This window comes from Chroicocephalus ridibundus, chromosome 7 (assembly GCF_963924245.1).
Source record: "Chroicocephalus ridibundus chromosome 7, bChrRid1.1, whole genome shotgun sequence".
NCBI classification, from domain to species: domain Eukaryota; kingdom Metazoa; phylum Chordata; class Aves; order Charadriiformes; family Laridae; genus Chroicocephalus; species Chroicocephalus ridibundus.
Window position 1 is genome coordinate 58,891,530 of NC_086290.1, and position 14,680 is coordinate 58,906,209.

The 14,680-nt window shown below is 46.9% G+C and overlaps 1 protein-coding gene across 3 annotated transcripts in view; it reads left to right on the top strand.

The window, feature by feature from the left end:
- CLIP2 (CAP-Gly domain containing linker protein 2) overlaps window positions 1-14,680 on the top strand; it is an 86,057-nt gene that overhangs the window by 11,881 nt on the left and 59,496 nt on the right. For all 3 annotated transcript variants that reach the window (XM_063340623.1, XM_063340624.1, XM_063340622.1), the window contains exon 2: window positions 4,848-5,069. In XM_063340623.1, the coding sequence (XP_063196693.1) occupies window positions 4,958-5,069 (112 nt within the window). In that variant the 5' untranslated portion in view covers window positions 4,848-4,957. The remainder of the gene's footprint in view (window positions 1-4,847; window positions 5,070-14,680) is intronic.

Sequence of the window (14,680 nt, forward strand, 5' to 3'; positions counted from 1 at the left end):
CTTCCGTACAACATGATAACCTTGATTTCCTTCAGTCTGATAACTAGATACTGTTCTTTATCTTTTTTTTATGGGCCCTTATCCTGAAAGGTGTGCGCATGACTACAAACTTCTAATTTCATTTCTTACATGTGGAATTCCGAATTTAGAAAACTAGAAACCTAGATTTTGGTACTCACTTTTTTGATTATGTATGTAATTTTAAGGAATTGGTAGTTATTTCCCCACAAAATATTGTATACACACAACTGTTGCAGTAGTATTCAGATGCAGCTGGTCTAAATTCCACTTGGGTCTGCCCTCACAATGAGGTCCCTGTGCCTTGCCGCGGCTTTCGTGTTGGGTAGACACTTCTTGCATCTAGATCCATCCAGAAGGAAGCACCAGGCCCAGGATGGGATTCAGGCCAACTCAATCTGGTGCCTGGAAACCTGTTCCTGTGTCTTGCGGTTGTTTCACTCAATATGTTGAGGTGAACAGATCTGTGGACTGGCACATAGCCATGAGGGCTTTCTTCTGGGACGTGCGCTGAATTTGGGAGTCTGCTCTGTTGCTTATGTCCATCTTGAATGGGATGGCATTCCACGTGGTAAGCACGTGCTCATGTGCCTTGTTGAGGGTAGGAGGGATGGCTGAAGCAGAGAAACTCGCGGATAAGATATATTGCCAAGACTGACAAAGGCTTTTGCTCCCAGCCCTTGTTTTGCGTTATTCCTCTACCACACTTGAGAAATAACTGCAGTCTAAGCACCTCCAGTTGTTTTTTCTCCTTTTAATGCGTGCTATTCTGATGCCTGGCCAACGTTGTGGATACTTGCATAACCAGAGATGTTGCTCCTGCTGAAAGGTATTTTTTGGATGCACATCTGTACTTAGTTGAGAACTGTTGTCCTTTTTGAATCTGAGCCTAGGTAACTCAGATCCAGCTGTCCCCTTTTCTGACGGAAAGATGGAGAACAGAACGTTTTGGTCATTTGAAGCAGGCTTTCATATTGTGCATTCCTGGGATGCTTTTCTTGGTTGTGGGAACAGACAGAACCATTCATCCCAGTATGAAAAGATTGCAGGGACAATCTAGCGGAGATCTAGAAAATCCTTGTAATCTGTGTCATCTTGGAAAAGGAAGAAAAACAAAATAAGCAGAGCTCATGGCCCTGGAGTGTCCACAGGGGCAGATGGGGATTTTTACAGCGTGTCTGGAGAAAGTAACCTTTCCATGAAGTTATACAGCAAGGCAGAGCTTACAGCTTGTGGAGGTAATATAGGGAGTAGGAAAAAGAAAATAGCTCATGTGTTTCTTATGCCACACACGGCATCATATTTGCCTGTGTTCTGTTCAGCATCTGCTGCTGGAACCAGATTTTTCAGAAGGGCTGTGTTAATAGAGCCTGTTGGGATGCCGAGGGTATGATACGGGAGCTCGGAGCAAGTTGTTATCTCTAATGGAGCAGGGCAGTGCCCTGTGGAGATACTGGCCTGTGTCCCAGGCCGAGGATATTTCTGCAGCACAAAAGCTGCATCGCTCAGTTGGACGATAACGTGGGACTTGGATGGCTCAGGGCAGCGCTGCTCTGGGTGGTGAAGATGACCTAATAGCGTAATTCGGAAGAGCTGTGTGCTCGGCATTTAGAGCTTCCTAAAAATCTGCTCAAATGTGTTTATGTTGAAGTGGAGGAGAAACTACTGACAGAGAAGGAGTATCTGTCCCTACCAGCAGGCACAGACTTCTTTAAAAATGTCCCAGATGTTTATTTTTCATACAGTCGTTGAATGGTTAGAGTTGGAAGGGACCTTAAAGATCGTCTCGTGCCACCCCCTGCCCTGGGCAGGGACACCTCCCACCAGCCCAGGTTGCTCCAAGCCCCGTCCAACCTGGCCTTGAACCCCTCCAGGGATGGGGCAGCCACAGCTTCTCTGGGCACCCTGGGCCAGTGTCAAGTTATATCCTGTCTGGTTTTATCTATGTATTTCTAACAAGCTGCATTCATAGTAAAATTTACTCAAGTTCATCTTCATTTCCCTGTGTGACAGTGAGTGTGCAGGATGGCGCTAAGGCAGCTGTCCCTGTTTCCTGGCTTTGGTCACCCTGAAGCTCTTGGAGCTGAGAATGAACTTTAGATACGGGAGTTAACCCCCGCTGGACTTCCCTATGAACGGAGCGTGGCGGGGCGCGCGGCGGGGCCTGCCTGTGCTGTGGGGTGGCACTTCAGAAGTTATTGAATCTGGTGTGTGGTGCGGGGCCCCCAGGGAGTGTGGCCATCAACCGGTTGTGCTGACTGTATTTCTGGATAAAAGAAGCTATCTGTTCCGAGGGTAGCTTAATTAGCAGCCTGTGGAGTTCGTTTGTTTTTCAGCATTAGTATGTTGAAAGCAAATGTGTTTGCATAAAGGTTTCTGGCAAAAATCTTTATGCAGTGGGAATGCATTTCCTCTTAGTTCTTTCCCCCTGTGTAAAAAATAAAATCCAGTTATGCTGAGAAGGAGCAGAATATCGCAATATCCTGTGACTTGTGTGGCCAGCTGATCTTTGGGGACAGTGAGTAGTGGAGGTAGAATGAACTGAAGTTCCCTATCTCTCCATAGATGAGCAGCAAAATAGAGGAACAGACCAAATTCACTGTCTCCCTGAAGTTTATGTGGTTCTGGCTGCAAAGTCTGGGGATCCAGAGATTCCCTCTAACGGAGGCCTGAAAACCTAGAAAATATTTTTATTCTTCTGTCACTCTTCCCTGCTTAAATTCTTATCTACTGCTGTTTTATCCTTCCCCCGTGACCTTTCATGCTTCCCCAATCCCCATTCCCGGTTGTGGATTCAACCAACCATCATGTTTTGTCTGGAAGAAGCAGCATCCCCAGGTTGCTTAATCGCAAGTACAGCATCAAACCCTGTAACCAAAAGGTAGGACCAGGCGATGAGATGTGTGAATCTTGGAGGAAGGGAGTATTGTGAAGAGAGCAGACCTTCATGTTGAAGGGGATGGAGATGGGGTGAGCTCTCTTGGTAGAGCACATCACCTGCCAGCAGAAGTGCTAGAAATCAAGTTGGTCTGTAAAATCAAAGGTAGCCCTGGGCAGAATGTGTCATGTGAGATGGAGTGGGTGGGAGAGGGACATCTGATGGCTTGACAAATAGGAGGAACCAGGCTGATCAATGTTTCTCACCTCCAGATTCTGTTACTTGTCTCCCTATTTTATGCTAAATAGCGCTGGAAACTGCAGCCTCCTGTCCAGCTCTGTGACAGCATCTGGTCCTCGCTGGCTCCGTCGCAGGAAGGCTGGTTTTTCTCTTCCTTAACAAGAACTGCTTGCTCTTGTCCGTTGTTGCTGCTGCTGGGGATGTGATCTGAGCATCCTGCTTCTCATAGACGGCCCCGACTTCTGTGTAAGCTAAATGCTGCCCAGTTGGTGCTGTGTGCAGGTGTGTGAAGCCAGCCCAGGGGCGTTGAACACCCTTTGTGGGGGACATGGGGAAGAGACAGGGCGTGAGCCCTTGGGTTTTCACTCGGGCTCCCTCCCTGGCTGTCGCTGCTGATCTCTCCTTTCTTTGTCTCTCTAAGCCAGTGTGGGACACCCGACTCTTACTGCTGAAACACTCTTCAGAGTCTCAGATATTTATGAGCCCTCAGGAATAGAGTTTTGGAATTCTCCTTGTGGTTTTTCCTCCTGTGTGTCTGCTTGCAGCTTTCCCTGGAGCCCTGCCAGCCCTCCCCTCGCTCTGGCCCAGCCTGTGTTGAAATCCTTACTCATGCCTTAATCACTCACTTCCCGTCCCCGCTATTGCAGTTCCCCCATTGTAGCATCTGTAAATCTTCATTACGTTAATTCTCCAGAGGGCTGCCTCCTTCCTTGGCCCAGGAGGCAGGTCTGGGTGTCCCCCAGCTTCTGGCTGGTCCTTGGCTTGCTCTCCTTGCAGTTCCCTGTTATGTTGGCATCGTCCCTGGCTCACACCTTCTTCCATCCGCATGCCAGCCTGCTCAGTCAGCCAGCCTTAGCTTCCTTTTGGCTGATAGTCTCAATTTTTTTGATTGTTTTTCTTTATCCATTAGGAATGTTTTTGCATTTTTGTAAAGCAACTTAGTCATTTCCTTTATTTTTCTTTTCTTGTCATAAAACTTTCTGCTGGAGGAGTTCTGTGCTTGTTAATGCAACATCCTTGCAAGAAATTTGGAGGTGTTGTTCCGTTTGCATTACGGGAAGGGAATGGCATAGGGAAGAGTTACGTGACTTCACTAATGAGTAGTTGGTAGAGTCATGCTTAGATTTTGGAACGCTTTTTTCAGTGTTACTGAAAATCCATGGGGTCAGATGCCCTTTTTCTGTAACAAGGTTTTGGATTTGTTCTTAACAAAGGGACCTGAAAAGCCCCATCTTGGACGATGACTCCTGTGAATTAAGGGAGGCTGCCTTGAAGTCTGGTGAAAATGGGCCAAAGGTCTCGTGCTGAGGGTCGTTAGTGTGCCTTCGGTAAGCGCTCTGACAGGGCTTTCACAGAGCAGCAGACTGGGTCTTGGCTGATGCGTGAGCTGAGATTTTAGAATGTAAAACCAGTCAACAACGTCCGTCACTGAAATCCCAAACTGAGTTTAAATTCTTGTTTGGTGGTTCTGGGAGGCTTCAGCTTTGGTCCAGGACTGCAGGGTTCAAGCGAGACTGCAAGATTGGGGAAAAGAACGTAACGTTAAGATGGGAGATGAAGGCAATGATCACCCCTGTTTTACGGGAGAAGAAATGAAAGATCCCAGCCCTCCTAGAGCTGTGAGGAGGCAGCTGGGCACTGCTTTCTGGGAGCCTGTTTGGTGCTCTCCCACCCATTCGCTGTCTGATTTCTTTGTGCTCCTCTCTCCCAGGTCTGTGACAATGGAAGAAGAGGTCCATCATCGAGAAGCCTGAACGGTGATACCGGGACAGCTCTTTGAGGCACTGGCAATACGAGCCCAAGATACAGGAGACAGCAAACATGCTGAAGCCAAGTGGACTTAAAATCCCCGGCAGGGCTGGGAAGCACTCCAGCCCAGTGGGACGGGCATCAGGGACCACTGCAGCTGCTGTCACCACTGGTTCAAAAGAAGGTAAGGACTTAATTCATCAGGGGCATGAGCTGACCCGGATGATCACCTGGCTTCAAGGCAGGGGCCTAATGGTGCCAGTGTTCAGTAGGATGTGAAATTCCCCATCTGCACGTAGATTGATTGTGAGCATGGATCAAAACAAGTGTAATGGGGTGAGTAAACGGCCTCCCTCCCCTCTCCCAAGTAATGCACAAACCAGTCAGGTTGTGGAGTGGGTGGGAGACAGATGGATCCCCTGGTGTTTAGGGCTGACAGAGGTGCTGCCTACTGTCTTGCTTCTTTGCGTATGCATACCTGTACAGACACTAATATTTGAAGAGCCGGTGGTAATTAGGGAGACGCAAACCTCACCCATGATCTTGTTAAATGCTGTCCTGTAGCCATTGCTTCTGGCCTGTGATAATGCAAGAGTAAGAACCAGGCACTTAAGGTGACTTGTCCTGTGCTGATTACCTCAGATTAGTGCCTTTGTTTGAACAGAATCATTTGAAGCACTGGGATTTTAATAATGACTTACATAGGCATACATACACATGCTCTACTGTCCGTTGATCTATATCTAGTGTATACATAAGCTACACAGACTGCCATTATGCAGTATAATTAACACTTCAAAAGAGTTTTAGATGTTCTGCTTAGGATTCATTTTTCTGGCTTCTTTGACTGCTGGGTTGTTTTTTATTTAGATATAATTTAGCAAATATTCCAGGTGCAAATTTTATATGTAAAGTGATATATGATTTGTATGTTGACAAAACGTCAGGATGATGTATATCGTATCAATCACTCGTACATTCTGTATGTTACACTTCCGTTTGACAATGTCACTGGTTGCTGCTTGAGATTTGTCAACCTCTTGTCCCATAATAATTCAGGCTACTGCCCACATGCCTGGTTACTTTGCTATATGTTTCAATCCCAAGACTATATAGCATTTGGGAGAAGCAGGAAAGCTTTGTGCCTGTCCGACATCTTGGATAATATCGGACAAAACTTGCTTTAGCATGCTATGATAAATTAGTCTGTGATCATGATGCTACGAAAACGGGAGTTGGCAGACAATGCTGTCTTTTGGCAGAGTAATGCAGAAGTGTTAGTTAGGTTTTTTGTTTAACTTTGTGAAGTTTCTCTTGTGCTGGAGCATGTGTCCTTGTCCCGTGAACATCCTCCATGGAGAGGGTGGTTCGGGCACAACCTCCGCACAGGACTGCCATGCAAAGACCCCGCTTGCTGCTGAGCGACCCTGACTCCGCTCCGTTATCACACATCAGAGGCTCGGCTTTGCTCATGGATTTTTTCAGCTGAGCTGTCTCTTCTGTCAGTGACAGATAGCATATACATCATCTCTCCCACTCTCTACATTCTTTCCTTGAACAGTGTTGTAAAAGCCATAGTTTTAACTTTGTTTTTTGCTCAAGTGCAAGGTCTTGTTTGAGGGACCGGTTGCTGCATGAGATCATGGGCTGAGTTCCAGATCTTTCGGTGTAATGCAGCGTTGCAGGGAGTGGAGCAGTGCTGCTCTTCCTCGGCTGAGGACTTGGCCCTGGGTGTAGAGAGGAACGTTTGAATGACACTCTTCTCTGTTCGAGTGGGGTTTAATATTAGAAAGACTAATTTCTTAATTTGGTATCCAAATCAAAGATACTGAAGCTTCCTTATATCTGTTTGCTAGAGGGAAGCACAAATTGACAAAGGAAGTTCTTAGGGTAAGTTCATAGGTTTGGCTGTTTGTTTTGAGGTTCTCCCCCAGACCCATTTCTGTATTTCTGCCTTGCTTCTCTTAGTGCCTAGCTGTGATTGAAAAATGAAGGACTCCGGTGAAGTGATTATTCAGCTTCCAGTTGTGAACCTCTCAAGGTGCTTCATGCTGGATTTATAATTGCAGTGTGGCGTGGAGTTATTTCCAGTTGATTTTTATCACTTAAAAAAACAAAACAAAAAAACCAACAACAAACCGATCCAAAAATAAGAGAAAAGGTCCCAGGTCTGTCTTCCCCTTGGAGGCTTTGCACAGAGGCATCTCGGCAAACACAGGCGACGTGTGTGTCGCAGTATGAATGAGTTAGTCAGCACTGACGGTCAGCACCAGGGTCTGATGGAGCCTTCCAGCTGAATGCAGCGCTTGTTTGCTGGAGCTTCTTTGTCCCTTGTTCGGCTACAGCCATCCGTCACTGATAGATGTGCAGCAAAGCTGGTGGAGCGTAGGCAGAATCTGCAACAAACTGAGTCTGACCTTTGCCTGAGAAGTTCTAAAATGAGTTTTATTCTTGTGAAAATGTGTGGATGGAGAAGGGGAGAAGTCTTGGGATGGTGGGTTGGTGCCGTGCTGTGACCTGAACTGCTGCTTCTCTGTCCCTTGGGATGGGGCCACAAAGATGCTGTAGGGTCCAGAGCCCCTCTGCTGTGGGGACAGGCTGAGAGAGCTGGGGGGGTTCAGCCTGGAGAAGAGAAGGCTCCGGGGAGACCTTCCAGCCCCTTCCAGAATGTGAAGGGGGCCGACAAGAAAGCTGGAGAGAGATGTTTTACAAGGGTGTGTAGTGTTAGGATGAGGGATAATGGCTTCAAACTGGAAGAGGGTAGATTTAGATTAGATATTGGGATGAAATTCTTTGCTGTGAGGGTGGTGAGCCCCTGGCCCAGGGTGCCCAGAGAAGCTGTGGCTGCCCCATCCCTGGAGGGGTTCAAGGCCAGGTTGGACGGGGCTTGGAGCAACCTGGGCTGGTGGGAGGTGTCCCTGCCCAGGGCAGGGGGTGGCACTGGGTGGCCTTCAAGGTCCCTTCCAACCTAAACCATTCTATGGTGCAGGCGGCTTTGCTGGAGCAGTCACAATACTGAGCTGTTCCTACCTGGAAGGTGAGAACAGAGCACAACGGGTCTGTTTACCCAGCATGTGCTCGGTAGATGGCTGCGATAGGGCTTGTAGCATCGTCTTTGACAGCATCCTTAGCGTCATCTTCTTGCTCTGTCCCCTGCACAAGAGCTACCACCGTGTCTACGCATGGCCTGCACCTGTTCTTCCTCCTGCAAATCTTTCCGAAGGCCTGGCCAGCCCCTTGCTGCCTCTTGCTCATCTCCTTTCCAATGATAATCTGAAGTGGTGAGCAAAGTGTGCATCCCAAAATCCTGCCAATGTGCCTCTTTGCCTCTCCCTGAGAGCAGCAGCATCTGTGCTGGCTGTGGGGCCCGCCACAGTACAGACAATCGTGGGATTCAGCCTTCGGCAGGGAGAAACTCCAAGAAAGTACTCTTTTTTTTTTTTTTTTTTTTTTTTTTTTTTTTTTTTTTCAGTCAAAGTGGCTTCATTCTATTTCAGAGCCAAATGTCCACATCACTAAAATCCTAACCACAGCAGGCACTGAAGTAAACTTTGAGGATACCTGCAGCCAAAGGATCTGGTGGTGGATGGTCCTGGAGACTGCATTTCATTACCTTTCCAGGGATTAATCAGGTGTGAGACACAGGAGGATGATGGAGCTTTGCCACATCCTCCCTAGTCTGTCTTGCTGACCTGCATCACTCAGCCTCTGGCCTCCGAGTGCATCACTGCTGTTAATTCGCGGCAGTGCTGATAACCCGGCTTTCTCAGGAGGAGGTAGCTGTATGCTGTTAGATCTGGTGGTGCGCGGTCAGCACTGAGGGCTTTTCCCAGTGTCACGGTGTTGGGGCCTTTCTAACGTACAGAGGGACAATGGCAGAGACGGAGAGGCTGTGAAAATAATTTTCTTTTGTGTGTTTACTCTGAATACTGCAAAGGTCTTTTTCTGCTTTTCTTCCCTCTTCTGTCACTGTCCAGGAAAGTGCTCTCGTGTGATATACAGGGTGGAAGAATCATCTAAAGATACCAAGCTTTACATCAGGTCTTCAAAAGTTGCATGAAGGAGGCTGTACGTAAGGCATTGCAGAAACCACGAGCTCCGTGCTGTCTTTGAACGCCGGCACGAGCTCTGTGAGCTGGCTGTGCACTGAGAGTGCTGCTGGGAGACTGTCGGGGTGTGCCTGGCTCCAGGGGTATCTCGGGGTACTGGATTTTTCTGAACTCATGTGTTGCCTCCCCACTTAACTGCCTCTTGCCAGAAATACCAAAAGAGACTTCTCCATTTTCATAGGCATTTGGTGACCCACCTGAGCCCTGCAGCTTGACGGAGGAAAACCACGGTGCTTTGGATTACAAAATGCAGAGCTGCAACATCGCAGCTCTTCTTGAATTTGCTACCTTGTGGGCAGACAGAAAGCTCAAAAGCTTGAAATATAGTTGCAAAAGAAAATGATAAATCTAATAAAATACAGAATTAAACTGTAACAACGTATGGGCTGTTGGCTCTGAGCTGTCTGTTGGCTGTGGTAGACTGGGGCTGGCTCAGAAAGACGCTGCATCTAGGTTATATCTTCCAGACTGGGCGTCAAAAGAAGGTGCTTGTTCTGCAGTTGCACCAGAGAGTTGTCAGAGAGCCATTAGATGCAAATGAATTTTGGAAGGCTTCACTTTCTTCCTCCTACCCTCCCATAAAATAGTCAGTCTTGTCTGCAAAAGTACAAGTAGCAGTACTTTGCTTTAGCCTTAGCCTGGAATACAGAAAGATGTTTTGGTTTCTTTGTTCTCTTTTCCCCTACACTCTGTTCATATTCTTTTGTAGAAAGTCAAGTGTCTCTCATCTCTGTTCCTTTCCCAGGCAGTGGAGATGTACCCTCATGGAAGCGTTAAACACTTCCACGTACTCTTGATAACTTGCATCTTATGTAGCAGAAAAGAGGATTGATGCAGATGTGCGATGCTGGGTGTATAATTTCATGATTCATGGCTTTAGGTTTCCACAGAGACCACATATGATACCATCATAGTGTGTGTGACAAGCTGGCTCAGTATATCCAAGTTCTTTTTCCTGAAAACTTATTCAGAGCCCCTGTTTCTTACCAGGTCGTGGAGTGTCCTCTTTGAACAGGAGTGGAGCGTTATTGTGTCTCCTATGTGAGCTGGCACTTTCAAAGACCCATGAGGTGTAAGGGCATTTTGTGGGCTACTTTGGGGTAGGTGCGTTGGCTTGTTGTGGGCTTGGGTTTTTTGTGAAGGAGAGCTGAAATGGTCATTTCCACTGAAAGTCAGTGGGGGACTGGCACCTGACATGGATTCTTGGAAATCATTAGCCTCAATGAGTGGTGTCCACATCGACTATACCCCCTCCCTTCTCTGCCATAAAGCTGGAACAATGGAAAAAATAAGTTCTGTTGCTTTGTGGTAACTATTTTCCTTGAAACCAGACTGAAAATTCGTCTTTAGCTGTCTCAGCAGAGGATTTCCCACAAATCCGTTGGCTGATTTCCTGCGCTTCAAGTAAGGAAAGTTACTGCTCTCAATCCTGTGTGCAAGAGAGGTTTCTGTGCAGAAGGCGTGGGTTGCTGGTAAAGGGCTCAATGCAACGTTTGTATTTCTCATTACTTACAAAGCTCATATGTCTTGGTTTCTTTCCCACTCTCCTCCTGGAAAAGCCTGCTTTTGCCTGGAGTTGCAAGATGGAGAGAGAATGGAAGCTGTGATGAATGGGTCCACACAGCCCTCCCAGCTGGTGGAACAGGTGAAAGCTGCTGGGAAGGGAAGCGCTCGCATTTCAGAGGGGTTTTTGTCTGCACAGAGCAGCATTAGAGTAAGTTGGTTAGAGGAGAAAGTCTTGCCTTTCACACTGCATTTTGCTGTCAGCTGGCTCTGGCGTTCGTTTGCAGTGCTTGTTATGGTTCTTAAATCTCTCCTTCAATTAAAGGATTCTGGCAGAAGGGCGAGAAAAAAAAATGAAAATTAGTATTTGCAGATGGAGCTGGGCAACACTGGGACTTCAGCGCTGCAGGCAAAAAAGCCCCAACCTGCTACGTTTTCTGTGAAACTGAAACGCATCCAGTCTCAATCCACCCCAGATCTTGAATTTTACAGATGGATCCCGTCTTTCTGAATGGGCAGGTGTGAGTATCTGGGACCCGAATATCGTATTTAGGCACGGCTACGAGTATCAGAACTGTTTTTCAGCGAGTGCCCAGTTTTATTGCCAAAAAAACATGCTTTCATAGCTAAACTACACAGCATTGCTAGGAGCCTCGGAATGCCTTCACATTTTCATAGAAGTGTACATACATTACTTTTGATGAAAAATAAATGCACGGAGCTATTAATATTTGCTGGCATAATGTCCACCTTTGCAAACATTGCATGGCTCTCTTGTTCACTGAAAGTAAAAGTGGAGTGGAACTCTCACAGGGACATTAAAGAGCACTAGATGACTCCATAGAGTAATTAACTAACTATGTTGTAATGAGGGTTTTATAAGCCTGAGCTGTGCTAGTTATTGGGGTAGTTAGTGGCTGTTGGTTTCTGGTTCCTAGTCAGCTGGGGCTGGTTACGTCCTGGGGCGTGGTTCCTGTGTGCTGAAGGGATGAGCTTGACGTTGTTGAGGGCTGGATTCAGGTGGGGTGATGTTCTGCTGGGTTGGGTTTGCTGGTGAAGTCCCTGAGTTTGCACTAGGTGGGACGCGTGATCGGAGCCATCCCTCCAACCTGAGCGGGATCAGTCGCTCCTGGCATCGGAGAACGCGGAGAAAAGGCCAACAGAGGGTCGACCAGACTGGACTCCACGGGTTATACCCCAGGTCCCTTTGCTCAATTGAAGGAGGCTTCCTGTGAAAATCATGTGGTGTAATCTTTTTATCGGGGTTGAATTGGGTTTTGAGTCTTCTGGGGGGGGTGGAGTTAACTTTGTCTCCTGATTTGTTTTCTAGAAATGCAGCTGCCTTCTGAGGGCAGCTTCTAATTTCAGAGACTCAGCAATTCTATACAGAAAAGATTCTTCACGTACATCTAGGCCCCATCATTAGTGAGCTATGCCTGCGTGAATTCTGCCCGAGGAGTGTACATCTCACCACCACCATAGCTGCTCTGTAAGATCGGTGCCTTGCTCTTACCTTCCTCGGTGGGAAATCTTCATTCTTTTCTATTTATCTGCAACAGGATTAACAGCAGCATCTTGGTAAATTAACTTGGAAATCAGTTTTTTGTCCTTAAATTTTCCCAGGATTTTGTTGGGGTAAATTGGCTGGATGCGTAGCAGTAAGAAGTAATTTCTGTTGCCTCTGGGATTATTTTGCAGTAAACCAGAGGGAGGTAAGGTGTCCTTGATGAGGGATTCATGCCTCAGTAATAAGAGAGAACTTGGGTAGCTTATTCTCAAGTAATCGTTGATGGTTTGGCAGTGTCTTAACAGGCTTTTTTTATTAAGCTGCAAGAAATATTGCTGAAGCTGCCTGGTTTTGTATCAATCTACTAATTCTCATTCCCAAATAAATATGAAAGACACTAAACTACTGTTTTGTCTGAAACAAAAGAAATGGGATTGTATGGCCAGAGCAGCTGATTGACTGCCGCAGACATAGGGAGCTAATTCTTGTCTATTCAAAGGCTTTGTGGCTCTTGATAAATATTAACTTGTGGTGTTGTGCACTGGCGGATTGAGAGAAAGACCCCACGTCGTGAGGCCAGAGGCTGCTATTATTTCTAGCAAACATTTGTTTTTTGCCATTTTGCTTCAGGCCTCACGCAGCACTCGGTATTGTCAGCTCTCATCCGAGCACTGTCCTCAGTTACATCCACACTGCAAGCGTGAGGATATTCCTCAAGTCACGTCAGTGATCATTGCTGGAAATGCATCGTCGGTGTCTGTGAGGAGGCTTGATTAGGTCTTGCTTTATCTTAACGGGTCTGCGTGCGCAGCATCGTCAGTTCCCAGGGGAATTGGGCAGTGCCAAGGAGCGTGTTTGAGGATCAAACGCCTCCTGATTACTATGGTATCAGCAGATTATCTAGAAACTAGTAGTAACAGTTTAGGGTATCCACGTACACACAGTCATCTGTTCAAGAAGTTATCGGATATCTGAAAGAAAACAAGAGTGTGTTTTCAAGGGCTGCCCAGGAAAAAACTGCAAATGAGAGTTGCTGGTTTGCTGATTTAGGGTTGATGTACAGCTGAAATGGAGAAGTGATGCTGGGAGAGGAACCGCGGTGGCTGATGGTCAGCGCAGCCGAGGCGTGGGAACTGCGGCAACCGCCGGAGAAGCTTTGCTGAGTGATCGTTAGAGGCTGAGTGTGTTATTTAGTCATTACTGCGGGGTGACTGAAGGGCCCTGTCCGTAGGTCACGGTGCTCTCGTGAGACCCTGTGCCTTTGCTTCTCGTCCCTGCTGCCTATCCAGAGGCCAAACGCTTTCCGGCGTGGTTGTGGACCAATCATTTGACTATTTACATAGGGCTTGTATTCAGCTCGCGTGTCCCTTTCATGAGTCGCTCTGTCTGCCACCCTGCAGTCTGAAATACGTTTTGTACTGGGTTTTCTAGGGAGTTTTTGGGGGTGGTGGTTCCCCCACCCCTTCTGTTTCCCCTCTTGAAGAGGGAAAGGACCTTTGGCAACATTCCTCTCCCAAGGAGAGGTGGTTTGGCGCATTGCGAGCAATATAAGAGGGCATTGAATCAATCTTGATTTAATCAGCTTTACAGGTGGCATCTGGAGACAACCAGGAGTCTGATTTTAATTGTCTTAATCATTAGATGCTCTTAGAAGGATTTGATATAGTTAATCCTTAATATTCAGCTCACTCACTGTAGAAGGAGATGCAAGCACACGCTGAAGGCATATGGAGGTCAGACGCCCTCCTGCTCTCTCTGTCTGTAGCTCCTCGCAGAACAGCGGGGAAAGAAAATCTGCTTCCCACAGATGTCAGCTTATGGTGGTTTGAATGTAATGAACCAACTCCTATTGAGCCGGGCTGGTGCAAGTCCGCAGTAACATTGGTACGCTTGCAGTTACACCCATTGGAGTAAAGGTGCGGCTTGAGGGCAGAGTCAGCTCCTGCATGTTCTGCTTCAGACAATTGAACTAAGCCTGCAAGAGCAGATTAATCATTAGAGGCCTGAGCCAATATTCATCGAAATCAAAGGAAAGATTCCCTTTGGCATGGATGGATTTGGGATGAGAATCCATAGGATTACAGCGGCATCAGACTGTTGCTACATAGTATTGGCTGTTGGTTGGATTTAACTGTCATACACTGACCCTGCACATGAGCATCCTCCTTCCAAGCAGCTGAATGGGTGAACTGGTCTGCACAAAACCCTTAAAATACTTGGAAAAACCGATATTTTTCTCTATTTATTTTGGGTTCAGTAGGATATTTACTTACTTTTTTTATAAAGATGCTAGAAACTAATATCCCCTTAGAAGAAAGGAATTGTTTTTTATGCGATAGTGAGGTCTGTAAGGAAAAGTCATGTACGACAATACTCATTATAAAATCATAAGAGTTGTCAAAGCTGGGCTGTGTGGCTTAAGCAGCTCCATTCAGAACGCAGTTGATGGTCTCTCTGCTACAAAATGTGGCTGTTCCTGCAGTGCTGTTTTCCAGCAGAGTAAACGTGTGTGCCGTGCCTGGGTCGGGGATGGCCTGGAGGATGCGGCAGAGCGCTTTACTCCCACAGTCTTGTTTACAGAATTCTTTGTAAGAAAGGAAATATTTGTGCATGGGGATTTTACGGGGTTGTAGAGGAAGGCAGAGACAGACTTTGCGAGAACCTCTTAAAAACCAA